We start from the raw sequence: 25677 nt of genomic DNA on the forward strand, positions 1-25677 counted from the left end.
GGGTGTTGACATGGGAGTGACATGATTTTAATTATGTTTTAAAAGGGTCACTTACTGCAGTGTACAGAAGAGATTATAGGGGTCAAGAGTGCAAGCAGGACTCTGCTTGGAATGCTACTCCAGTCATTCAGGTAAGAGCTAATGGTGACTCAGAGGTATTAATGATAAGCGGTAGGAAGTAGTTGGATTGAGGCTGTATTTTGAAAATACAGCAAGCAACATTTGCTGATGCTTTGGATATGAAAGTGTGAGAGAAAGGGAAACTAGAATGGCTCTAAGGGCTTAGGCCCTGAGCAACTTGAAGAGAAGAGCTGCCATGTACTGAGTAGAGGAATACCAAGGAAGGAGCAGGTTCACAGAGGGGCGGAGGAATCTGAATTCAGCTTTGGAACTTATTAAATGAAAAAACACAAAATATAAATGTGTAAAGTGGACACATCTATGTAACTATCATCAGGTCAAGACAGTAGAAGAAGGCACAAGCCCTTGGGCATATTGCCTCAAACGGTGGGCAGTCAATTAGTATTTATAATTGAGTAACTAGCTGAAGCTTAAGTAAGGCAAATACATTATAAGGGGGGAGAGAAGTCAATATTCATCATGATCCTATTCTTTGGAGGGAAAGTAATCCTGGCCCAAATCACTAGGTAAATTATAGCATCCAGGCAAGAGAGACTAGGAAGTGAAACTAGGAAGGGACTGAGAAAATAGAGGGACACAGGGTCCATGAATAAGTAGGGTGCAGGTGCTTTAAGGAGGCTTAAAGAGCTATTTTAGAAAGCAGGGATGCTGCTGCTCCCTTTGCCTTTTAGGGCTAATAGAGATTTTTTTTTAGAAAGAACTCCTTGAAAAATTTTACTTGATCTCCTTTTCTCTACAATTCAAACAGCTGAGAGAAATGGTTTTATAAATACCAGACAGCATGTGGTACTCAAAATCATCCTTTACATCAGCTATTGGCACTCTGCCCTTGACACCTGGAACATATCCACTGTCACTTCCCTTAGGATGAGTTATTTTCCAAAAGGTTCTTGACCCTTCATGCAAAAAAACCCCACTTGTATTTAAGAGTTTGTTTCTATTTTTAATGACTGGCTGCTGACAGCTTTCAAGCCAACCCTTCTCCCCTTCTACTTCCTCTCTGGGCAAGCTAATAAACAAGTTCTGGGTGGTGTTCTGGGTGAGGGTATTCAGGCTGCACAATCCCTGACTCACATGCAGGAACCTTCATCCCAGTCCACCATAAAACCCACTCTAGAACCCCTCTCTGCTCTTTCTCTCGGGCTATTTTCAGACCAGTTTGGGAGACTGCTGTGCTCTCCCCAGAAAGTCTTTATTTATGGATAATAAACGTTTTATGTCCTTCTGGTGCCTGTGTGGAGCCATCAGACTTGACATCTGAACCAAATTTTTCATGGGGGAGATCCATCCTGCTTTGGTGGGGGTGACCAAACCATCACCCCAGTCTGAGTCTTTGCATGAACCAAGCTCAAATTTCAACTGCTACTCTTCACATATAGGTGTTAGGAATCAAATTGTTTCCCTGCAGAAATTCTGGCTTTACTACAAAAACACACCATAAAATTAAAGTCATGTCTACTTGCTGGATTGGAACACGATCTACTGTTAAACCATATACAATTACTTTGCTCCCTGGTCTTTCATTTTGTGGTCTATCAGGGCAGGAGAGTGTGGGCAGTTGATGAAGGTTTTAGAAACATGGCCAGACAAGTTAATATTAAGAAAAAAAATCAATCCATTAACTTTCCCTCCTTTAAACTGCAATTATTCAATTTTAGTGGTGGGCTATCTTTGTCTAGTTAATGGTAAAGAGTGGTTCCCAGGAAAAATAGTTTGATATGACAAGAGAAAAGTCAGGGAAGTTTCTCTCTCTCTAGATTTGTCCCTGTGAAGATGGTGTAGAGAGGAGAGGGAAAGAGGGTCTGATATGAATGACCTCACAATGGGATGGAACCTGTATTCTAGACCCTGTCTTGGACACACCCTCTACCTTGGATAGGCTCAGATGGGTCCCTGGGCCATGGATGACTCACCCTTGAACAGGAGTGAGGGCATTCATCTCAATCTTAGACTAGTGAGAAAGTATAAAAGCTCAAGGTCCAGATCCAAGAGATTGTATCATTGCTGAAGCCTCTGAGAAACGTCATCCTGGGGCCAAGAGAAATCTAGAACCACAGTTCTGGGAGGCTGGTGGCCCAGCATTGCCCATGAAGACAAGGAAACAAAGAGTGGGTCTATTGGGGACTTATTTGGTCTCTTTCTTCTTTACTCCACCTCTAGGTAGAGTCCCAGGAAGACACCAATGGTCACACTCAAGCAGTTTAATTGAAGAAAATTTAACTAAGGAAAGGAACCAGCAAAAGACAGTGGAACACCAGCTTCTATCAGTCACAGGAAGACAGTACCACTTCTGAGCCTGAAAGAGTAAGGGCAAAAGAATATATTCATTTCCTATGGCCAATGTGCCATAGGAACATTGTAACAAATCAGCACAAATTTGGTGCCTTAAAACAACGGATTTATTTCACAGTTCTTGAGTCCAGAAGTCTGAAATCAGTTTTACTGGGTCACTCCTTCTGGAAGCTTTAGGGGAGAAGTCATTCTTTGTCTCTTTTAACTTGTGATGACTGCTGACATACTTTGGCTTGTGGCTGCATTTCTCCAATCTCTGCCTCCATTGCCTCCTCCTCTTCTGTGTCTGTCATCACATCTCCCTCTGCCTTTGTCTTATAAGGAAATATGTCATTGCATTTAGGGTCCAACCTGATAATCAGGGTGATCTCCCCATTTCAAGATCCTTACTTTAATCACTTCCGCAAAGTCTTTTTTTGCCATAAAAATAACATTCACACTTTCCAGGGATTAGGACCTAGATATTTTTTGACAGGCTATCATTCAGCTTACCAAAAAGTGGAATACTGTAACCAGACCCAGTGGGGGAATAATATAGTGACCTGTTTCTTCTTCCACTCTATGCAGTCCACAGAGATCAGCCTCTTAGTGGCATTCAAAGGACTTAATGGTTAAAAAAAAATGGCTGAGGATTAGATAAGACAAAATGAGTGAAGTGCTTAGCACAGTGCCTGGCTCACAGTAAGCACTGTCCATATAAGATAATTCAGGTAATACTACTCTTCCAGTGTCCAAGCCAGGCTTCCCCAGCAAGTTTTACCCAATGTGAGAAAAAAAAAACCCTAGAATCTGAGCAGAGACCCTCTGTGGCCACTATTGCAGTAGGAAAGAGCACATAGCCTACTTTTCTACCGACTCTCAGTCCAGAGGTTTATAATATTTTGGACTTCAGTCAAATCTGGGGGTGGATTTCCTTTTAGTTTATCATAACTTTCATTTCTATTTTCTCATGTTATTCTCATAGGAGCTCTTTGAGGCATGTGGGCTAAGTAGTTATCTTCAATTTTGTTTAAGAATAACTGGCTGAGACCTTGTTGTGTAACATCACATGACTAATTAGTAGTACGACAGAAACTAGAATCTTGGGTTCCTTGTGCCTGTGCCTTTTCCCAGACCTTGCCACTTCGTGAAACTCACATCTTAGTTCTACAAAGCTGTCAAGCAAATTATTGTTTGGTTTCTTTAAATGCTTCTTGAGTCAGGTTTTAGGAAACTATCTTTCATTAACTAGTGCAGTTTGGGTCAGATGCGAGCAGATGCAGAGATTCAGCACATGTGTCTTGTGTCCCAGACTTGACCTTTATCCACTGGGGCTTCATGCTGTGTCCCTGGTCCAACTCTAAGTCCTAGAAGGAGGTGGACCTTGATTTTCAGATGGAAGGAAGGGAGATTACAATAAACAGGCTGGTGATGATTTTTTTACATGGAAATACTAGGAGCTTCTGAGTAGGACAGTTATTTCGCAGGACTCTGTTCTTCCGTTCCCTTTTTCCTACTTTCCTACTTCCCACCCAACATGGTAGCCTGTATAAAAAGTTGGATTGAAGGTGATGAGTGAGTTTTTTTTTTGACATATTAGTTTGTAGTGCCAACAGAATATTGATACAGGTCTGGAGACATCTGGAAAGTAGTTGGAAATGAAAGTTTTGAGCTCATGAGGAAGGCTCTGTGTGGAGGTGCAGATCTGGTACACAGAAGTAATAGTTTAAGCTGCAGAGGAAAGATGCTAAATACAGAACTTAGGACAATGTCCTATTCAGGAATAAGAAGGGTTGAAGAGAGGTAAGGAAAATTAAAGAATTAGGATTAAAGCTCTGAGCAGCTAGAGGAGAAAATTGCAAGGAATGATTGGTGTGTAGTGTAGCATGCTACTGAGTTAGGATTTTTACCAGAAAGATTCATGAATTTACAATTAGGGGTTAGTTTAGTCCTCAGAAAATTTAAGTTTGAATAGGTTAAAAACAGTCACATGGTTCAAATATCAAAAAAGTATTTAAAAATAACCCCCAAAACTTGTCACTACTACTGCTGTCTTCCATCTGTCTAGAACCTCCTTCTCAAGTAACCACTTTAATTTGTGTACCCTTCAAGAGTTTTAGTGCAGATGTAAGTAAATATAAAAAAATACACATTCTTGATTCAATTCCTTTTAAACACAAGATATAGAACATAGAATGTTATGAACCTTTTTTTCACCCAAAAATATATTCTGGAGATCTTTCCATAGAGAGTGTCTCCATCTTTTTTATAACTGAGTATCATTAGTGTACTTCAGAGAAACAGAACATTTTGATAAAAAGAGAAATACAGAGAGATTTATTTTAAAGAATTGACTCACATAATTTTGGGGGTTGACAAGTCCAAAATCCATAGGGCAGGTCAGCAGTTTGGAAATTTGAATGAGTTGAAGTTGCAGTCTTGAGTCCAAAATCCCTAAAAGCAGACCAGCAGGCTGGAAACTCAGGATTTCTATGTTACCATCTTGAGGCAGAATTTCTGTCTGTTTTGGGAATCCCTGGGTTTTGCTCTTAAGGATTACAACTGATTGAATCAGGCCCACTCACATTATGAAGGGTAATAAACTTTACTAAATAATTTCATTACAAAATACCATCACAGAAACATCTAGTCTAGTGTTTGACCAAACAATTAGGCACCATAGCCTAGCCAAGTTGACACGTAATACTATCACAAGCTACATAGTATTTCACTGTATGGATGGCTATAATTTATTTAACCAATTCCATTATGGAGGACATTTAGGTTATTATCGATATTTTTGCTATTACAAGTTATTCAATGAATTACCTTATATACATATATATATATATATATGTCATTTTAAATATGTGCATATATGCAATAGTCAGATATTACCAAATTCCCCTTCATGGGGTTGCTCTCTATTACCAGCAATATGTGAGGCTGACTCCTTATAGCCTCGGCAAAGAATGTTGTTAAACCTAAGAATTTTTGCCAGTCTGATTAGTGAAAATGATACCTTGGTGTACTTTTAATTTTCCTTATCCTATGAGCAGATATAGTTGAGTTTCAAGGGAACAGGTCAAATTTAAAGGGCTATAGAATAAGTGGATGGTAAGGTGGAAAATGGAGGAAATATGTAGCAGTCTAAAGGGATGGAAATCTGGCCATATTAGGAGAGAATTAGCTTGGTGGCAAAAACAGCATATGAATTTAACGAGGATATTTTTAAATAGGAGGGACCTACTAGACTTGTTTAAAGTGATAATAAAATGAGTCACTAGAAAAGGAAAGATTGAAAAGTGAAAAGAGTGTGACAGGAAAGTCATAAAGAAGGCAGAAAGAAATAGTATCTCTGACAATGTTGGGATGGATAGAAGCTAAGCTGTGGGTGTGGAAAGTGTGAAGGACAGAAGGTTGTGGGTGGGGAGCAGATGGCAGGCACCTTTTAAAGGCAGAGGAGGAGGAGGACTTTTGGAACAAGAATTAAAAAGGAAGGATTAGATTCACCGATGGGTGAGAAAAAGCACAGGTAGCAGATGCTGCATCACCCACAGGCATGGGGGATTCCTGCCTGCCAAGACCCCAGGGTTCCAGATAAAAGGCAGAATGTTGCTGGATGATTCATCCATGTGGACACTGATTGAGTCAACAAATATTTACTAAGCAGTCACTCCATCAGGCATACTGATGTCACTAAGAATGAAATGAGACATGAAATAGAGCAGAAGGCTATAAGCCAGATGCTAAAGTCATGTATGTAGGGAAGATTTGGAGGAGACTGAGATGTGGGAGATCATGAAGGTAAGAGGAGTGTTCTAGAAAGAGTTGAGATTTACCTTAGTTTCAGAGGTACTGTGAAAACAACTAGTAAGAAGGTGGGTCCCAGGAAAAGGAATCAGTGAGCAGTACAGAGACAACAGTGGAGGTGAAAATTCTTCATTTGGGCAGTGGTCAAAGGATGGCTTGAACATAAGGTTGGAAAGAATTAGCTAGCCACATTGTTCCAAAAGAAATGCTTGTATACATTTTTTTTAATTATAGAAAATTTCAAATGGACACAAATAAAAAAGTAAAATCAAGTGTATTCTTCACCCAGCTTAAACAATAATCAGTATTTGCCAACACTGTTTAGAAATCCCTCCCTCACTCCCCACTTTTATTTATTCCTGGAGTGTTTTTAAGTAAGACCTAGACATCTTATCATTTGTCTTGTCAGTAAGTATCTTTTAACCAATAAGGACTTTTTCTTCCTTTTAAACATAACCATAGTGTCACTATCACAAGTAATAAAATTAAAAATAATTGTGGGGGAGGGTATAGCTCAAGTGCTAAGCATGCATGAGGTCCTGGGTTCAAGCCCCAGTACCCCATTAAAAAAAAGTTGGAAGCAATTTTACAGTATTGTTTTGACAATAGCAGACTGAAGCTTTTGCTAGGGGTTCTAATTAAAAACACTGTTTTTTAGGAAACCTGAAGAATGCTGATACAGGGACAGGATTAGTTCTTTGATAGTACCATTAAAAATTATATTGGAAAATATTAACTAATATGGGGAAAGTTCAAGATGAATGTGTAAACATTTTGCTACATATAAACTATACAACTTTTTTGTTATGTATAAACGTACATATATATAGTCCATCCCCATATCTAGCATTGGTAGATACAGAGATATCAGAACAACAACAAAAGGCTGAAAGAACATTTACTAGTATGTACAGGGATTATCTGAGTAATGGGAACAAGCATTTATTTTTTGCTTTTCATCCCCTTATACTTTTCAGGGTGTATAGGTGTGTGTGTGTTAGAGCGGGGGGTAGGGTGGCCTCTTTAATGGAGCTGAATAAATTTTCAGTGAAGAGAATTCCTCATCTTCAATCTCACAGTCCACAAATCAAAGAATCAGATTAATACATAACAGGCAAGAAAAACGCATGTAAAATAAATAAAACCTAACGGGTTTTCACCCTAAAGGGTGAAAGCTTCACTCTGATACATCAGTGCTTTAGAAAAAGAAGCCACAGAGCTTGTGACTAGGCCACCAGCCCCAAACGAAGGCCACTGGTACCCCCATAGTACTTAGCGTGGCACCGCCCACCCGCACAGACTTTAGAATCTTCAGCAGGTCGTCGATGACGTCACAGAGGATTTTCCGTGCGGGTGGGACTTGGCCCTAAGAATTCTGGGAAATGGAGTCTGGGCGCTGTGACGATTGTGCCTCTCCGAGGTTTCTGGGAATTGTAGTTCTCAGACATAGATTCGGGCCAGGCAAGGCGCGGTCTTAGTTTGGAGTTTGCTCCGCGGTGTCCTCCCAAGGCCACCCACCACTGCTTTGGGAGGAGGGACCCAAGGCTCCGCAGGCTCTCACCTGCTACTGAAGGGGGTGAGAGGTCCAGTCCTTGTGTCGATTATGAGCTCCATAATAGCAGCCACTGAATCTGGAGGGCGAGGGAGGAGGCTGTGCCCGCCGGGGTGCTGTATACGGAGTTAAGTCCCGGTATACAAAAGTTTCTGTGAGATTGTGTCTAGTTTGACAACAGAAACAAGTAAATCCCAGGGCATAGGTCTGGGCAACACTGCAGGGAAGGGGTAGGACCGAGAAGTTGAGGAGACTGCGTGCCTGGTATTTGGGAAACAGGAATATTCACCAGGAAAAACAAACCTAAGTTTTCAGCCTGACATTTTGGGGAAGAAGAAGGAAAGTCACATGAAGGAATATATCCTAAAGCTGCTGGAATTGAAGCTATTTCTGATTGCTTTACCAGGAAAATTTAGTATTAACGTAAAACCACAAAATTTTCTGTGACTATGAAAGAGGTGGGGAGTGGTGGGGTTTTTGGCTTATTTCAAAGTGTCAGAAGGATATGGATAGCAGAAGGAGTCAAGGGGGAAAGAAATCAACCTCTGAAGTGTGGAAAAGGGAAAACCAGACATCTCAATAGGAAACTCTTAAAAAAAAGGGCTAGGAAAAAAAAAATCTCTCTTGCTTCAGGGTGGAATGTCAGCGGAATTCGTGCGGCCTCTATAATGTCACTCTCACATCAGGTCATCCAGACCACTTCTCTCCATTAGGTTCTGCTGTGTGTGCCAGTATGGTCTTTGGGATTCCTAACAAAATGGTTCAGGGGAGGGGACAATGCTATTACCAAATCCCTTTAGAGAGCCCACTTTCTGAGGGTGTGTTCTCTTGCAGGGAGGGACATAAAATAGAAGAATGTGGTCCCCAACCTCAGAATGCTGAGGTTCAAGCCCCAGTTCTGTAATTTACTTGCTGTGTGACCTTGATTTACTTATCTCAGCCTCAGTTTCCTTGTGTTTGTAATATGGATAATATTATCTTGGGCTTCATTCCTAGGGTTTTGTAAAGATTCAATGAATTAATCCATGTAAAGCTTTAGAACACTGATTTATACATAAACACTCAATGTTATAGATAAGCACTCAATGGTAGTCATCACTTTATTGTTGTAAGTTATTAAATAACTGAGCATTTTGCTTTTTAAGCAGTTTCACTTTTAAATTTCTTATCGGAGGAGTTTTGTGGCATAAGTGGAAATAATGGGGAAACTGAGACTCATGCTGAATGGCTAACTTGTGTTCAGGGAGTAAATGGCATTGTTGGGGCCAGAAACCTTATCTAATGGATAATTCTTTTGACTGCAACCAAATGATATCCTTGGTAACATTCTTCTAGCTTATATCTATGAGGCTTTGTCAAACCTCCTGCAGAATGATTCTGTACACACCTTAGAGTCAGGTAAGGGATTGGGAATTCAGACAGTCCTCAATTTATAAACAGAAACTCTTTGACCTTTGCATTAAGGAATTGCTGGTCCCTCTTCTTCCTTGCCCATATCTAGTCACTAGTTTCATAGGACCTTTCCTTTACCAGCTCTTCATCTGACTACTGTCTCTGTTCCCCAATACCACTATTTTAATATTTCAACTTTCCATCTAGTTTCTACTGCTGTCTCTCTCATTCTGAAACTGCATTGTCCTCTATCAAATTAATCTTCCCTCCTGTAACCAAATTTTATTACCATGATCAAAACCCTCCAGTAATTCCCTCACTGCCTAAATGATTAAATCCAAACACAAGCTAGTACTCAAGGCAGTCTCATCCAGTTATCCAATTCCAAATAAACTTTCTCATTTTTATTTCATTGAACTCCCTACCACAGACAATCCAGTTTGTCTATTGGAACAAACTGGGCATTTTCCCACCTCTATGCTTTTACTTACACAGTTCTTTCTTTTTCAGATCTTGCCAGGGTCCAGCTTATGAGGTCCAGTATTGGGGTCAAATCCTGAACCTTGAGTAAGTTATTTAACATCTGTAAATTTCAGTTTCTTCATCCCATAATGTGGTAAATTAAGTGACTCAAATTTGTGAAAAGAGCTTTCCTTCTGGCACCCAGTAAATACTTGATTATCTAATATACTCTATCCTCTGTTCCTTCTAACCCAACTCCGCCCTGAAAAGAATCCTTACATTTGCCTTTCTGAGCCTTCTACTATATACTTATTCACTGGAAGCATACTATATGTTAGGTATTGAGGAGAATACATACTTTTTATTTTTTGATATCAACGCATTGTATAATTACATGAAGGCCAATGGAGAAATTCATCTTAAATCTAACTATTAGGAAAACATTGCTTTCCTTGAAGAATGGACATTTTGCCCTCTTCCAAATACAATGTAAGCAAATGACCATCTCACTTTGATTGCCAGAATGCTCACTTTGCATCCCTACCTGAATAACCATATGGTATACCATAATTTGTCACGATCTTGATCTTCTATGCACTTTCTTCTTTCTCTAATGCTGATTTGTAAATATTTTCAGTTTTCTATTTTATCATATCTTGTAAGCTGCCTTGAGTCATTTTTGACATATAATAGATTTATAATAAAATAGATGACCATTATCTATGATGGCAGCTAGAAGAAATAGCTTCTAACTTATTTGATTATGATCCTAGTTTTCCATTTCTGTGGAGTTACAGACCCTTCAGGGATGAAATGAAAGACTACGGGTAGATATGACAGAATAGAATCATAACAATTAGCATTTATTGAGCATTTACCATATGTCAGGCACTGTTTTCATCACTTTACATGAATAAACCTACCTACTCCTTACAATAGTCTCATGAAGTGGCAAGCCAAGAGGCCAACATCCCAGGAACTCTAAAGGAGAGTCAGTTCTAAGAATTAATGTACATAATTCAAGGCAGGACAAAAAGCACCAAAATATTTATGAGGTTATCTCACCATTCAAAAGAATAAAGTGACTGTACTATTAAACCTTCCTGACTTAGATTAAAACTAGAGTTCAGGCCTGCATTGTACTAGGTATTAGATGGGGCTTCTAAGAGATTTAAGACAATTTCTAACTTCAAAAAAGTTCATGGGAAAAAGCACCTGACAGAACTAGAGAGCAGAGTAAGGAAGTATGTAACACAGGCGGATGATGTAGATAATCACTGTAAAGGACGTCTAAGCAGGTGGGGAACTGAAAGTACCGCAGAGGAGGCAAGACCTGAGCAGGGCCTTTTATAAAGGGTGGATAGATTTTGGAGACACAGAGAAGAAAGTAGGGCATGTAAAAGAGGATAACAATGGAATAGTCTGAAAGGAAGCCCAGTGTGAAGAGAAAGGGTATAGTGGAGACAAAAGCAGGCCTGCCCAATTGTACTGGGGAGTAATGGAAAATAAGTAATGGAAAATAGACCCAACTGTGGAAGGTCTTCAAGTTAAAGCCATTTGAACTTTTTCCTGGGGACAATGGGAAACTGGATTCTTTCTGAACAAAGTGGTAGTTCAGTCAGGCAGCTAGATAAAGACAGGGAGACAGGCGCAGCAACAGTGTGTTTACTCTGGTAATCCCGGCCCAAACCACCCAGGACTTAGTAGTGGCAGTAGGACTAGAGAGAAAGAAATCAACTTAGTAGTGGCAGTAGGACTAGAGAGAAAGAAATCAACTATTCAGTCATTTCAAATAGACCCTAGCAGACTGATTACCCAGGATAAAGAGGAATCAGGAAATAATAATTACAGGGCATTTAGTTGACTCTTCAGCACTTCGTGATGTTTTATAGGGATCAGAAACAAGATTTCTGTCTTTAGTAAGCTTACACTCTAACTGAATAACCTTAAGTATTATAAGTCAATGAAATAAAATTATTCTGGTCCAATTCTTGCCCAAAGTCAGAGCTGATCATTGTTAATCAGAGAAATGCTGGGAGGTAGGAAAAGTACAGATCAGCACAGAATCGTGGATCCCAGAAGCTCAAATTTTAAGGCATAAGAGTGGCCGTAAGTGCCAATTCTGCAAATGTCAAGTAGAAAAAGGACTGAGAAATAGGCACCGAGTTTGTCCTTGTTTGTAAGATCAGCCTTACAAGATTGGTGAGAGTCAGAACCAGAGGGTGTAAATTTCATGAAGTCTGTAAACAAAAGAAAATATTTAAAAATAGGGCAGTATTTTTTTTAAGATAAGGGAGGAACTAAATGTCTGTAAGATTTTTTTAGGACATTCTTGGTAAGGATGAGATAACACTAGGATTAGTTAGGAACATTAGTAGAACTATGAGTTATACTTTGAGAAAAATACACTATAGCAAAAAGGGTGAGGGAGGAAGAAAGAAAAATCTGTCTTTGTAAGTCCAGAGACTGAATTTGCCTTAATACTATTATGCCCAAGCTGGTCGGAGTTTTTTGTTTTCAGAATAGAAGCCAGCTCCTTCTCTTCTGCTCCTGGAACCAGCAAGCATGAAAACCATGCATGCGCGCGTGTGCGCGCGCACACACACACACACACCCACACAGAGGATTTTTCCTCTTTTAAGTGAAGGGGCTGATGGGATTGGGAAAGAGATGGTTCGCTGGTTGTTCAGGGACCAAGCTTCATGGAACAGATAAGGTGAGGAACTGCAAGTGTTAGGTAGCTGTATATTATAAGATTAGAGTCCTACAGAATATTAGGTTGAATATGTTCGGTTTGTAAAGTCACCCCCTTTTTGGATTGATCACTCATTTGAACGTTTAGTTTACAAAATGAAAGGCAGGCTAACTTGAAACTGGCTTATAGCTAGCTAGTAGGGAAGGAAAATTCAGACAAGTATGTATGTTTCTTTTCAGTTGTGGGAGGTTATGCTATGTGCTCTTGTGCTAACATTAATGAAAGTTCAGATATTACTCTTTAGTGTGAAGCTGCTGATGTCTTATGAGAGTTGAACTCTGACTGAAGGCTTTCCCACAGTTATTACACTTATAAGGCTTCTCTCCCGTATGAGTTCTCTGGTGAATAATAAGGGAGGAGCTCCGACTGAAGCCCTTTCCACATTCTCTACACTCATGGGGCTTTTCTCCGGTGTGAATTCTCTGATGTTCAACAAGGGATGAGCTTCGACTGAACACTTTGCCGCAGTCACTGCACTCATAGGGGTTCTCCCCAGTGTGTGTTCTCTGATGTTCAATAAGAGATGAGATCCAACTGAAAGCTTTCCCGCATTCACTGCATTCATAGGGATTCTCTCCACTGTGTATGCGTTGATGCTGAATTATGGTTGAACGGTCACTGAAGGCTTTCCCACATTCATTACATTTGTAAGGTTTTTCTTGAGTATGAGTTCGCTGATGTTGACTAAGGTTAGTACTTCGGCTAAAGGCTTTTCCACATTCACTACATTCATATGGTTTTTCTCCAGTATGGATTCTCTGATGTAGACTGAGGTGTGTACTCCGGCTAAAAGCCTTTCCACATTCACTGCATTCATAAGGTTTCTCTCCTGTGTGAGTTCTTTGATGTTCAATAAGGTGTGTACTTCGGCTAAAAGTTTTCCCACATTCGCTGCATTCAAAAGGCTTTTCTCCACCATGACTCCTACTGTGGACAATAAGGTCTGATTGGTAACTAAAGGCTTTAGCACATTCATTGCATTTACAAGATTTCCTCTGTGAGAAAAGTTTTTCATGTTTAATTAAGTCTGAATTATCTTTGGAGTTTTTCCTAGATATGGGGGACCTAGTTCCCTTTGGAATTTTCTGCTTTGTATTAAATTTTGAGCTTAGACTAGATTCGGGGTCTCTCTCCCTAGTGAAAATTTCTTTGAGGGTCATTGACACTTTTCTGATTGCTGTTTTCTCGAAAGAAGATTTCTTCTGTATAGGACATTTTGTCTGCCTTGATAACTGGCCCTCCCTTTTACAGGCTTCTTCATCTGTAGCACGTTGGGCAGTGTTCCCTCTGACACTTTCCATTGCTGACCCTGAATACTCTAGTTCTTCAGAAATAGCCTGATTGGTGTTGATGCTTTAGTTCAGTTCAAATCTCCCTATCTGAAAGACATTTAAAGTGCAAATGTCATCTGTGTCTAGTATGGAGAGCATGGAAAATACACCAGCAGAAAAAAAAATACATCTAATTTGCAATTTATGCACACTAGCAACTTTATATGGGGAGAAGATAAAACATAACAATGAAAGAGAGGTGAATAAGGCCAGAATAGATAACAGACAAAGTTTTCACAGTGGACACAGTGAGCACAGAGACATCAAGAAATATGGGTAGGGGACTGGGTAATATGCTGAGCCAAAAAAATGGAAATGAGCAGACACACCAACTGATGAGCAAAGAATGGAGGATTAGAAAGTAAAACGAGCCATTAGCTATTGAAGCCAATTAGTTATGGTAAATGAGAAAAAGGAAAGGGATGAGAAGAGTAAAGACTCTCAAATGTAGAAAAGAACCCCCCCAAAATGTAAAAAGTGAGGAAGACTATCAGTCTTGGATGCAACCATTCTCTTAGCAATGAGGGAGAACAGAATTTCAGAAATGCTAAGTATTACACTGCTATTTGATCCCCCAACTCTTCTTCCAACTAGTTGAAGTATTCTTCATAACAAGTCTATGACCACAAACTTCAGAGGTTTAACATAGCTTACCTTAACAGACCTTAAGTTAGAGTTCAATGAGGCCAACTTGCTCATTTGATAGAGAGAAAGCAGACTGAGTAACTTGAGTCACTCAGAGAGTTGCAAGGGCTTAGACTTGTACTCATGTCTCCCAAATTTCAAATTGGTGGTCTTTTCATGATACCACTCACCTAGACAGATATTTTTGGTCACTTCCCTCTTCAGCTTCCTGAAGATCCAGTATCTATAGTTGTTCTTCCTCCAACAGGGTAATCATGTCCAATTCACATGCTGGGGTTCCTGCTGATTGGAAATGATTAACACAAGGCTATTGTTGCTGGAGACACAGGGATATTGAGAGCTCAACATTAATGCTTGGATCTATAGAAAAGATTGTATGAACTTTTACAGAGGCTGTGGCAGGAGGGGCTGGAGAAAGTAGGTATCTGAAAGGGGCTAAAATTGATTCCATTAGAAAGGTTATATGCATACCCATCAGAATCACTTATGAAACTTGTTACTTCAGATACTGGGCATTACCTCAGACCTAGTAAGTTTGATGAGGCCCAGGCATTTGTGTTTAATAAGTTCATATGTCTTGACAAGTTGAGTTGTCCAAAATGAACCTTAGAAACACTCTCTCGGTTGCCTGAAAAATGTACTAGCTGGGACCAGCCTTCCTACCCAACATTCTTCTCATAGTCAGAGGATCTAAAATATAAACCTAGTTTCCCTTCGGACAGGTGGCTTCTTCCTTCTGCCAGAAGAGCCAACACTCCCCAAAGATCTCAAGTTTCCCAGGTATTAAACAGCTAGCTTTCCCAGATGACTCTTCTAAAAAGCTGGCACTCCGTATTCAGACTGCCTGGTACCATCTGCCTACCCACAAAGTTGTTCTTACACTTGCCTTATAAGAAGGAAAAGCAGCAAGGCCCTCTCTTAGAATACTGATATACACTGGGTGTCCAGCAGAGCATCCTGTCTCTAGAAACCTTTCTGTTGGTAAAATGGGGAGGATATTGGAATCTGTACCTATTCTTCTTGCCCTTCTCTGGACTCTAAGTTTCCCCACTGAAGCTTTTTCTTTAATCCATTCTCTTGTAAATTCATGCAGAACCCTTGGGCATGGCATTAGGCAACAAACTATGTAATAGTTCCCCTAATGTTTCTGCTCACAGCACAATTTGAGATCCACTAGGTTGAGATTTGATCTGATTTCCCAAGTCTCTCCTTTCTCAGAGCTTGGGTACTTCCCAGATGTGGAGAAAAACCTTGGAAGCCAAGGTTCACCAAGAAGCCATCCATGGAGCTTCGTGATGATGCGTTTTTTTATTTGAAGATCTTCATAAAGTGATTTACTAGAACCATTAAAATGTAGGATATCTAAAAGTAGGTAAGATCTCCTGAACAGAGAAAGAACTAGGACAGAGTTCAAAGGACAGAGCCAATTCGAAGTTGAGGGTTTAATCTCATGCTTATTAATATCTTGATGATTGGTAAAATATACCAATTTGATATAAGTTATCTATAATTTAATGTATATATAGTGTGCAGTACAAGAGTTGTTTTTTGTTTTAAAGAAGCTCATGACATGTATAACTGTATTATGCATTATGTGTTTATATATGTGATACCTATGGATAGACACACAGTAACCACACTGGGGAAATTTTCTATATTAAAAATAAGAACCCAACTATGATGGAACCTAACATGGATGTGTAGCCTCTGGAAAAGGCCCTTCTTTGGGTCTTTTCTCTTGGGCCTGCCTGTTCTAAGCACTTTAGGAATATTGACTCATTTATGTTTCACAACACTGAGAGAGATACTATTATTATTTCCACAATACAAATGAAGAATTTGAGGTACAGAAAGGATAAGTAATTTGGCCCAAGGCCAAGTGGTAAATCCTGGACTCAAACTCACTACACTGCATTGTACTTAACTGCTTCTCAACAGGCAGGATAAGAACATTTAAGTCACACCTTCCATTCCTATGTGGTTCCCAAAGGGCCAAGAAACTAAACTTCACTGATTCCAGAACACCAGCATGACCTTGACTTCAGAACCATGGAGGTTTAAAGAATGACTACCTCTGAGAGGTTACTATCCTGAGAGGCTGCAATAAGTCTCAACCATGCTAAAAACTCTATCTATGTAAACTAAGGATTAATTTTCCTGTCCCCCACTAAAGTGGAACCACAAAGCAAGTGGCATCCTTGGCATAAACCAATGAAACATCAGATAGAGGTCCCATGGTATAAGCATTTACCAAGTAATCTGGATTTTGGTCACAGCTCCATTGGTAGCTAAATTTCCTTTGTCAAAAACTAAGGGGATAAGACTAGAATGATCAGACTCTTTTTCAAATCTCCAGAGACGTATAAGAGCCTAAGGTCCACGTGTCAGATGAAACCATTGGAGAAACAGGCCAATCACCTAATGATAAAATAGAATGACTTAGTGTTGAGGAAGACATTAAGAGCAGTCAGCAGGTAAACAGGGAATAGTCCCACACTGGGCAAAATTTGCCACACTCACTGAAGAAGGGAAATTCTATGAAAAGAGAAATAAATGTGTCTCTGCTTGGCAGGATGGCACAAACTTTCAGAAAGGAAGGAAGAATCATTAACTAACATGGCATACAGATCTTACAGTGAGTTAGAAAGTTGCCTTTCCCTCTTCTGCCTCCTCTTGGTTTTCTTTTTGGTCAAGGGCAAATCTGGGAATAACAGGTCTTATCCTAAGGTATCCAGAATCACTGGTCTAGTAATACCCACACTGGGTCAGGTGAATGCAACCCTAAGTATTAAAACAAATGCCCCAAAGTAATCCCATCTCCTCCCAGACAGTAGAAAATGACAGTAGATATTTCTATCTGGGTTTAAGTCTCTAGTTCTTTATTGAGAAAAGGGAAAGGGGATGAATTTGGGCCAAGTCCCAACTCTCCCTAAACTCTCTAGGTGCTCTGAGCCACATAATCTAACCTGTTTATCGATTTCCTCACATGGGATATGAATTCAAAGTGGGTAAGCAGTAGTCCCTTACTTCTTCCTGAGTCAAGATAGAAGGCAATGATATTGCTGCACCACAGGGCGGAACATCCCTGGGCAAATGACTCACCTTTTGGAAAATCTGGTCCTACACTGTAAAATGGCATTACTAGTACTTGCATGTCTTTTCTCACAGAGCTTCTGTGAATGCTACAAGTTTAAAATGGCAAAGCTTATTATAAAGAATATCATACACAACAGAAGAAGATTATATTATTGCTGTGCTTACCTCAGATTAATAAATTGGGAGGGTAATTAGGCTTAATTATTTATTTTTAATGGAGGTACTGGGGATTGAACCCAAGACCTCATGCATGCTAAGCTTGCACTCTACCACTGAGCTATTCTTCTCTTCATATAACTAACTTTCCGGCCCTCACAACCCTGACAACTTCCTGTTACCCTAACCATCTGAAATTCTGTTGAGCATGCCACTTCCTCTTATAATCAATTGCTGACCCAGGAATAATTTTCCCTTGTATCTACTCTTTTCAATATTAAGAAATTAAGAAATTACTTCATCCAGAAGGAAGCAGGATCTGAAGGTTCTGGAATAGCTTTTCTTCAGGTACTTCACTTCCTGGAATCGGCTGACTGCTTCCTAGAGCCTTTGCCAATACACAAGAGTCAGCAGGAGGGCCTAGGCAGTCTCCATTCAATCCTACAACAGAGATAGTCTCCAGGTCCTCAGACAACAGTGTTCATGAAAATTGGCTCAAAATCACAATAAATTCACAGATACTGATATTGAGAATTTGTTCATTAACCCCAACAACAAATACTTAACACCTACTATATTCAAGAACCAACCCTCATCATCAGAACTGTAAAATAAATGCTACTACTCCCAAGCTCTGTAACTTCAACTAAGGTACTTTATCTTTGTGTGCCTCAATTTTCTTATCTGTAACATGAGGATAGTAATAGTACATCTTATGGGGTTAATGGGAGTATTAAATGAGTTAATGCCAGTAAAAACTCTTAGAACAGTGCTTGGGACACAGCAAGCATCTGGGAAACATCCTGGGTAAAGAGGCCCTTCCTTGCCCAGCTAGAGCCGAGCAGAACGCAACTCTGATCTTTTCCAGCTCCCAGGGGCGCACCCAAAGACCACCACCCGCTGTCGGTGCAGCCGAGAGACTAGGCTGTGCCCACCCGCAAGGCGAGCGCTGGGCGCCACGCAGAGACACCGCGCCGCGTCCCAGCCACCGGGACATCGCACGGCTGGATCTGCGGCCAGACAACCCGCGGCCCTCCAGCTGGTCTCCCGCAAGGGAACCAAGTGTTTCCGCAAGACAACTTCCCAGAGCTTCCAGGCCCACCCGTCCAGGCCCCAGATCCCGGGGCCCTGCGTGCCCCTCTCACCGGCCGCCTGGGGCCGAGCGCGGGACACACCCTGGGCCGGACCCGTGCTCAGACGGAACCTGAGTGCGTGGGACTTGAGGCAGCCGGAAGGATTAATGGCAAACCCTTGCGTTGCCCCATTGCTCCAGCGCTCACCAAGTTTCTCGGAGTCGCTGACACTCTTCCACTCAGACCGCTGGTTGTGTCCTACTCGGTATGCGGGGCTAGTCACTGCCTGATCAGCCGCCCGTACCTAATTCTCCTGGAGCAGATGACCCGTTAGAAAACCGAGCAGATCAGAAGAGTGGGCAACATACCAGAAGGGGCGGCTCTGCGCCTGCGCCCGAGAGTCTGGGACCGGCAGGCTGGGCTCCGACTCTCTTGTAGGTTTTTGCAAAGCGTAATATTGAGAGATTCAGAAGTTGATGCTAGAGGCCTGAGAAAACGGATTTTCGAAAAGTCCTGAAGACCTTAATACATTCTACAAAGTATAGTCCACACTAATGATTTATAGTTCTATACAGCATACCTGGAGAGCTGGTTAAAGTACAGATTCCCAAGCTTCGCACTCATTGGTTTGAGGAAGGTCCCAGGAACGCTGCATTTTCAGGAGGCATCCCAGATAATTCTAATGCAGTAGTCCTCAGACCATCTCTGGAGAAACAGGCTTTTTTGCACAATTTAGATGCCTAAATGCCATTAAATGCAGGACATTTCTCAAATTCCACCAAGAAACGTGAAGGTAAATAAAATCAGGATCCTACTCTGATCATGAAGATATTTTAACCTATGTTTTATCCCAAGAGTTTTATAGTTTTATTATTAAATTTAGATATTTGGTATATTTTGAATCAATTTTTGTATATGGTGTAAATTAAGGGTACAACTTCATTATTTTACATATGGATATCCAATTTTCCCGGCACTGTTTGTTGAAAAAGACTGTCCTTTCCCAATTGTATGGTCTTAGCACTAGCTGAAAATCAGTTGATATATACGTGAAGGTTCCCCAAGCTCTCTTTTCTATTCCGTTGGTCTATATCCCTATTCCAGCACCAAACTCTTTAGATTACCACTGTGCAGCTTTGTGGTAAGATTTGAAAGGAAATATGAACCTTCCACCTTGCTCCTTTTCAAGATTGTTTTGGTTTTGAGGGTCCCTTGAGAGTCCGTATGAATTTTAGGATGCGTTTTTCTATTTTTGTAAAAGACATTGTTGGGATTGTGACAGGGAATACATTGAATCTGTTTGAGTAGCACTGCCGTCTTAACAATATTAAGTTTTTCAATACATGAACAGAGTGTGTCTTTCCATTTACTTAGGTGTTCCTTAATTTAATTTCTTTCAGCAATGTTTTTAGTTTTTGGTGTACAGATTGTATGCTTCCTTGGTTAAATTTATTCCTAGGTATTTTATTCTTTTTGATGCTATTACAAATAGAATTCTTTAATTTCCATTTCATATTGTTCATGGCAAGTGTATAGAAATACAACTAATTTTGCATTAACTTTATATTCTGTAAATTTGCTGAATTCATTTATAATCTGTAACTATTTTTGTAGATTCTTTAGATTTTTCTACATATAAGGTCATATCTGTGAACATAGATGTTACTTTTCTAATTTGGACATCTTTTATTTCTTTTTCTTGATTAATTGCTCTGACTAGAACTACCCTGTTGATTAGAAGTCACAAAAGTGGGCATCTTTTGTTTCTGGTCTTAGGGGGAAATTTTTCAATGTTTTAACCACTGAGTATGATGTTAGCTGTGGGTTTTTCATGTGTGGTTTTTATCATGTTGAGGAAGTTGCCTTCTATTGCTAGTATTTTTATTGTGAAAAGGTATTGAATTTTGTCAAATGCTGTATCTGTATCAATCGAGATGATCAAGTGCTTAATTCCTTCTCCTAATGTGGAAATTATGTATAGATTTGCAAAGTTTCATTATTTCCTCAAATATTCTACTTTTTTTTCCTCTTCTCTCCTGGGATTTCAGTATGTATATTGGTACATTTGATGGTGTACCACAGGCCCCCAGGCTCTGTTTACTTTTCATCATTCTCTTTTCTTTTTGCTACTAAACTGGTTAATTTCAATTGTCTTATCTTCAGATTTGCTGTTGCTTTTTTTCTGACAGCTTAAATGTGCTGTCGTACTCCTTGTAGTAAGTTTTTTTTTAAATTTCAGTTATTGCATTTTAAGCTTCAGAATTTGTCCAGTTTCCTTTTTATAATTTCTCTTTCTTAATATTTTTATTTTCTTCAGACATTGTTTTCCTGATTTCCTTTGTTCTTTATTCATGGTTTCCTTTACTTCATTGACAATAATTAAGACAGTTGATTTACTGCCTTTTACTAATAATTCCAATTTCTGGGCTCCTCAGGGATGGTTTCCCTCAAATCTTTATTTCCTACAAATGGGTCATACTTTCCTGTTTCTTTGTATGTTTTGTAATTTTTTTTTTTTGAGAATTGGTCATTCTGAGTATTATGTTGTGGTAACTTCAGAAATCCAATTCTCTTACTCCTCAGGGATTGTTGATTTATACTCGCTGAGGGCAGAAGCCATTTGTTTGTAGCTCTTCCAGGCTCTTTTTGCAAAGTGTGTATATTCTGTTGTGTGTGATCACTGAAGTTTCTCTTCCATTGTCTATGTAGTCAGCCACTGATCTGACAAAGTTTTCCTTAAATGTCTGGAATGGATGAAGGAGAAGTACTATTTTTTCAAATCCCTTAGGGAAGCCATTTCAGCCCTTTGGAGGTAAAAATACTGTTGGCTTCTGTGCTGGTTCCTCAGCAATCAAAAGCAGTGATCAGAAATCAAAACATACAACTCCAATTTTTAGAATGCAAGGTCTTGATTGCTCACCCTTGCACCAGCAAGCCACGCCAGGAACAAGGCCCACAGCCCCCACTGACTGCCTGCCATAATGCTAGAACATGGGGGATGGTAGCCACCACATGAAACTACATGAAGTGATATTCACCAAAATTTACCAATCTCTTTATCAATCTTTCCTCTGGACACTTCCAGTGTTTCAACAGACTCCAAAATTCCAAAAGAGTTGCTTCACACAATCTTGCAAACTCAATAATTGTTTCCATAGAGGGACCAATTCCTGGACATTCCTACTCATCCCTGTTCCATGACATAACTGCCATTTCCTTTTATAAATGATGGAATCAAGAGTGAAGTGACACAGACAGACACAAGACTAGAATTAAATTTTATGTTCTTTAAGGAGGAAGAGGTCTCCTGAATATAAGGAGTTTAAGCAATAAAAGGAGATAAATTACTTGGAAGAAGAGGGACAAGAAAAAAATTTTTAAAATCTTAAAAACAGAAAAAATGATGAGCATACTTTCCACCTTTCTATGTGACTTTGGACTTGTGTGTTTATGATTTTTGAACTGCAGAGAAATTTAAAATCCATTTGCAAATAACTACTGTGAATTTTGAAATAGGACTTTTATGAATCTCTTCCAGACTTACCTTTAAGATTTTTCCTATTTGTATACCTGTTGCTTCATGTGAAAGAAACTTTCTGAAATTGAATTTAATAAAATCAAGTGCTCTTCAGTCAACTACAAGGGATGATAGATTGACAAATCTGGCTATACTGTCTAGTGAAGGTGAATATGCAAACAAGATAAATTTTTGTCAGTTATTGAGAAATTTGCAGAAGACAAAAACAGAAACTATGAAGTTATTATTCATGACTGCAACACACTAATATGTAGGTAAGCTTTTTCATCTTTTTCCAAAAATACGTTCACGTAATTAAAAATATCTGTCTACTATTTAAAAACTTTTTATAGACTGGAATTTCAAAATTGTAGAATAGATAAACAAGATTACACTGTATAGCACAGGGAAATACATACAAGATCTTATGGTAACTCAGAGAAAAAAATGTGACAATGAATATATATATGTTCATGTATAACTGAAAAATTGTGCTCTACACTGGAATTTGACACAACATTGTAAAATGATTATAAATGAATAAAAAATGTTTAAAAAAAACCCAACTTTTTGACCTGTATTAAAAACTTTTTAAAAAACTGGCATAATTATATACGGAGTACAATAAAGACTATTTCACTAGCCATTGTATTATTCACTCCATTTCAGGATTATTACTGAAAATATATTTTTTTTCTTGTACAGAGGAGAGAAGTGCTAAAACATTATCCCCTCTGGATGTTAAACATGCATTGGTGAGGGTACCCAAGTTATCTTACTAAACAACATAAGTGGAACCTGAGATTATTCGGTCTTATGCAGGCGTTATTCTCTGCCGAGGAGCCGAAGGCGTGGGAGGATAAACAGGACCGCAGCTCCAGCAGGAAGACAGGCGAATTTAGCGCGCCAAGCTTGACCCTCCATTCCTAGGTCCAGATCAAAAGCCGCTGCCTTGACCGCTGGGACCAATGTGATTGTTACCATGGAGACGGCGGAGCAGTGAATTGCACACAATTCCCGGCGCCTCTATTGCGTCATTTCCCGTCGCCAGCCCTTGGATCGGTCGCCCTGCTGGTATTAGCTGCGAGGCTGTTATCTAGTGGTAGTCAGAATTGTGTCTTCCGGAATGCTGCTTGACAGTACCCTTTTCCGTTTCGGAAAAGCTTTCTTATGGAGAATGCCCCGCTGTCAGTTAAGAGGTTGCAGCACCACCGCGCTCCGGACCGAGTTGTGGGAGCCTCTGGATGGGTCTAGATGTATCCTGGCAACCACTTGGGCTCCAGGTGAAGTCTCAAGTCAGATTTGTTTTATGCTTCATCCTCAGAAACTTCGGCTTTTAAAAATAGGAATGTCCCAACTGTAAATGGAACCACCCAAATAAAATTGAGAAGATGCTTTCAATTAGGAAGAGTATCTCAAACTCTGTATCTACAAATTCTATTCAGAGAAGCCAGGAATCCAAGTACCTATCATATGGGTCTTTTCCACCATAACAGAGACAATACCAGAGGACCTGTGGGAGCAGGAGGGTATCTTTTAAATAACTGATCCCTTTAACAGACCAATTTCATCACTGTGCTTCTTTTTACCTTCTCATCACCAATATCACAAGGTTTTATCTGAGGGGGAAAGACACATAGGAAAGAGAATGATTTTCAAGATTTACTTCAAAGAATAAATTTGGACAGGATGTAGGCATGTACTTTTTGAAGTCCCTTCTTCCCTTTGAACATACCAATGAACAAGTAGATTGGGAAAGAGACAGATACTGTATCTCCCAGCCTCTTTCTTATTACCTTGCACTTGTTTTACAAAGTACCAGGTCATTTTAAGAGACTGGGCCTTAGGTAGAAAGGTAAGATAATAGTTCAGAGTTCCCTTGAAATACTCACAACATTGAAGAATAAAACCAGAAATGACCTAAACATGATGGAATTGGTAAACTTGTTTTACTTCTTGCTATTTCTTCACAGAAATACTCTGCTCCCTTCTTAAAATTCATTTCTATTTAGTTTCAGTTGACTTAATCAGTATAAGTTCAAATACAGCATAAAATATACTCTGAATTGTATGGTATTGCAACAATACAGCCAACCATGAGAAAAGAAATAGCAGCAGTGTACAGAAATTATGAAAGGAAGGAAGAAAATAGAAAAGAGATTTTTTTTTTCTAATTAGCGCAGAAAAGTTGATTTAATGGTTGAGGAGGAGAACAGTGCCAACTTTGTTCACCCAGCAGGGTGGTGCAGTGGAAGCGTGCTGGGCCCATAACCCAGAGGTCGATGGGTCGAAACTATCTTCTGCTACGGAGTGTTTTCCTGTTTTTTCTTTTTTTTTCCCTTTAACATTTGTCTCCTTTATAAACGTTATTCCAACTAAGCTATAAACACAAAAACCGAATCAATTTCTATATCTTCCATATTCAACCAATTAAAATTCACAAGTTTGGGAATCCTCCTCTAGTTTGGGTTCTTCTTTCCCATCTTACTTTGAAATCCCACCATTCCTCCACTAGGCAATTCCAAAACTCTTCTACCTATGTGAAGTGGCACGCTGCCCCAAACTGTAAAATTCCTTCCATCCTTGGTGTCCAGCAGAGGAACAACTGGAAATATTACTTCAATTGAGGTGGCATTGTGTGTTATATGCGATTTCATGGAGAAGGAAGTGACAAATGCCACATTTATTTCTATTATGTCTCCCAGTAAAAGGGTTTTCAAATTTATTATCTGCTTATGTTTTGATTAATTCCATACTACTAGTAAATGCAAATATAACTTAAACCAAAAGAATCAACTACTATACAGATTTGTGGTCCCATCAAACTCAAAATTTCAGATTTCAATATTTATACCTGAATTTATATATTTATAAATACCAATATTTATGTATTTGGTGCGGACTAGTAGGATGATCAAATAAAGATTTTAAGCGTAAACATACGTTATATTGGCATAAAATTCTGTGAACATACTACTTCAAGGAAGAGAGACCAACGAAATGGAAAATATCTGGACCCACTTTTGGACAGTGTGGCTTTTGAAGGGAACTCGTTCTCCGACTACCTTCAAATGACCTTTCTTGGAAGAGTCATATTCAATTCGTGCTAATTTTATTGTTATTAGAAGGAATTGTTTTAGAACACTTTAAATGTTATTTGTTTCTGAATTTTTCAGAATGTTAGTCACATAGTTTACTCTGGTTTAGCATGAATATTCAGCCTCAAATTAAATCTCTCACTTCTTTACTCCCCTCCGAGAGCTCCGATCCCACTGCATTAGGTGAGGATCGTGACTGGAGACATTGAGGGCGTGGAATGAGCTACAAACTAAGCCGGGTGCCTGCGAAGGGCTCAGGTTCAGGGGCGATAGACAAATGCCTTCAGCCCCCTCTGGAACCTCGAGGCCCCGCCAAGACTGCGATGTTACTTGCATACTCAAAGTGCGAACAGAGGGAGAACTGGATTCAGCCCA

The 25677-nt window shown here is 39.6% G+C and overlaps 1 protein-coding gene and 1 long non-coding RNA gene across 5 annotated transcripts; one reads left to right on the forward strand and one right to left on the reverse strand.

Annotated features, from left to right (window-relative positions):
* Nucleotides 1–53: 53 nt before the first annotated feature.
* LOC116284497 (uncharacterized) lies at nucleotides 54–18564 on the forward strand. Of its 3 annotated transcripts, none has more exons than XR_012062302.1 (3): nucleotides 54–131; nucleotides 2302–2445; nucleotides 9680–9855. It is a non-coding gene; the product is annotated as an uncharacterized lncRNA (long non-coding RNA). The 3 variants fall into 3 exon arrangements; XR_012062301.1 differs by lacking the exon at nucleotides 54–131 and adding an exon at nucleotides 18483–18564 and having other exon boundaries at nucleotides 2033–2445; nucleotides 9680–9736; XR_012062300.1 differs by lacking the exon at nucleotides 54–131 and having other exon boundaries at nucleotides 2033–2445.
* Nucleotides 9984–19033, reverse strand: ZNF391 (zinc finger protein 391). Of its 2 annotated transcripts, none has more exons than XM_031688250.2 (3): nucleotides 18895–19033; nucleotides 14533–14641; nucleotides 9984–13765 (listed from the first exon to the last, which is right to left on the reverse strand). In XM_031688250.2, exon 3 carries the CDS (start codon nucleotides 13685–13687, stop codon nucleotides 12620–12622), a length of 1068 nt encoding a protein of 355 aa, XP_031544110.1. In that variant the 5' UTR covers nucleotides 13688–13765; nucleotides 14533–14641; nucleotides 18895–19033; the 3' UTR covers nucleotides 9984–12619. The 2 variants fall into 2 exon arrangements, with proteins under 2 accessions (XP_031544110.1, XP_006215326.1); XM_006215264.4 differs by having other exon boundaries at nucleotides 14533–14644; nucleotides 18895–19030.
* Nucleotides 19034–25677: the final 6644 nt, after the last annotated feature.

This window comes from Vicugna pacos, chromosome 20, assembly GCF_048564905.1.
Source record: "Vicugna pacos chromosome 20, VicPac4, whole genome shotgun sequence".
NCBI classification, from domain to species: Eukaryota; Metazoa; Chordata; class Mammalia; order Artiodactyla; family Camelidae; genus Vicugna; species Vicugna pacos.

Excerpts from the sequence above, each read along its gene's own strand:
- ZNF391 (XM_031688250.2), bottom strand. The coding sequence starts at position 13,687 with ATGGAAAGTGTCAGAGGGAACACTGCCCAACGTGCTACAGATGAAGAA.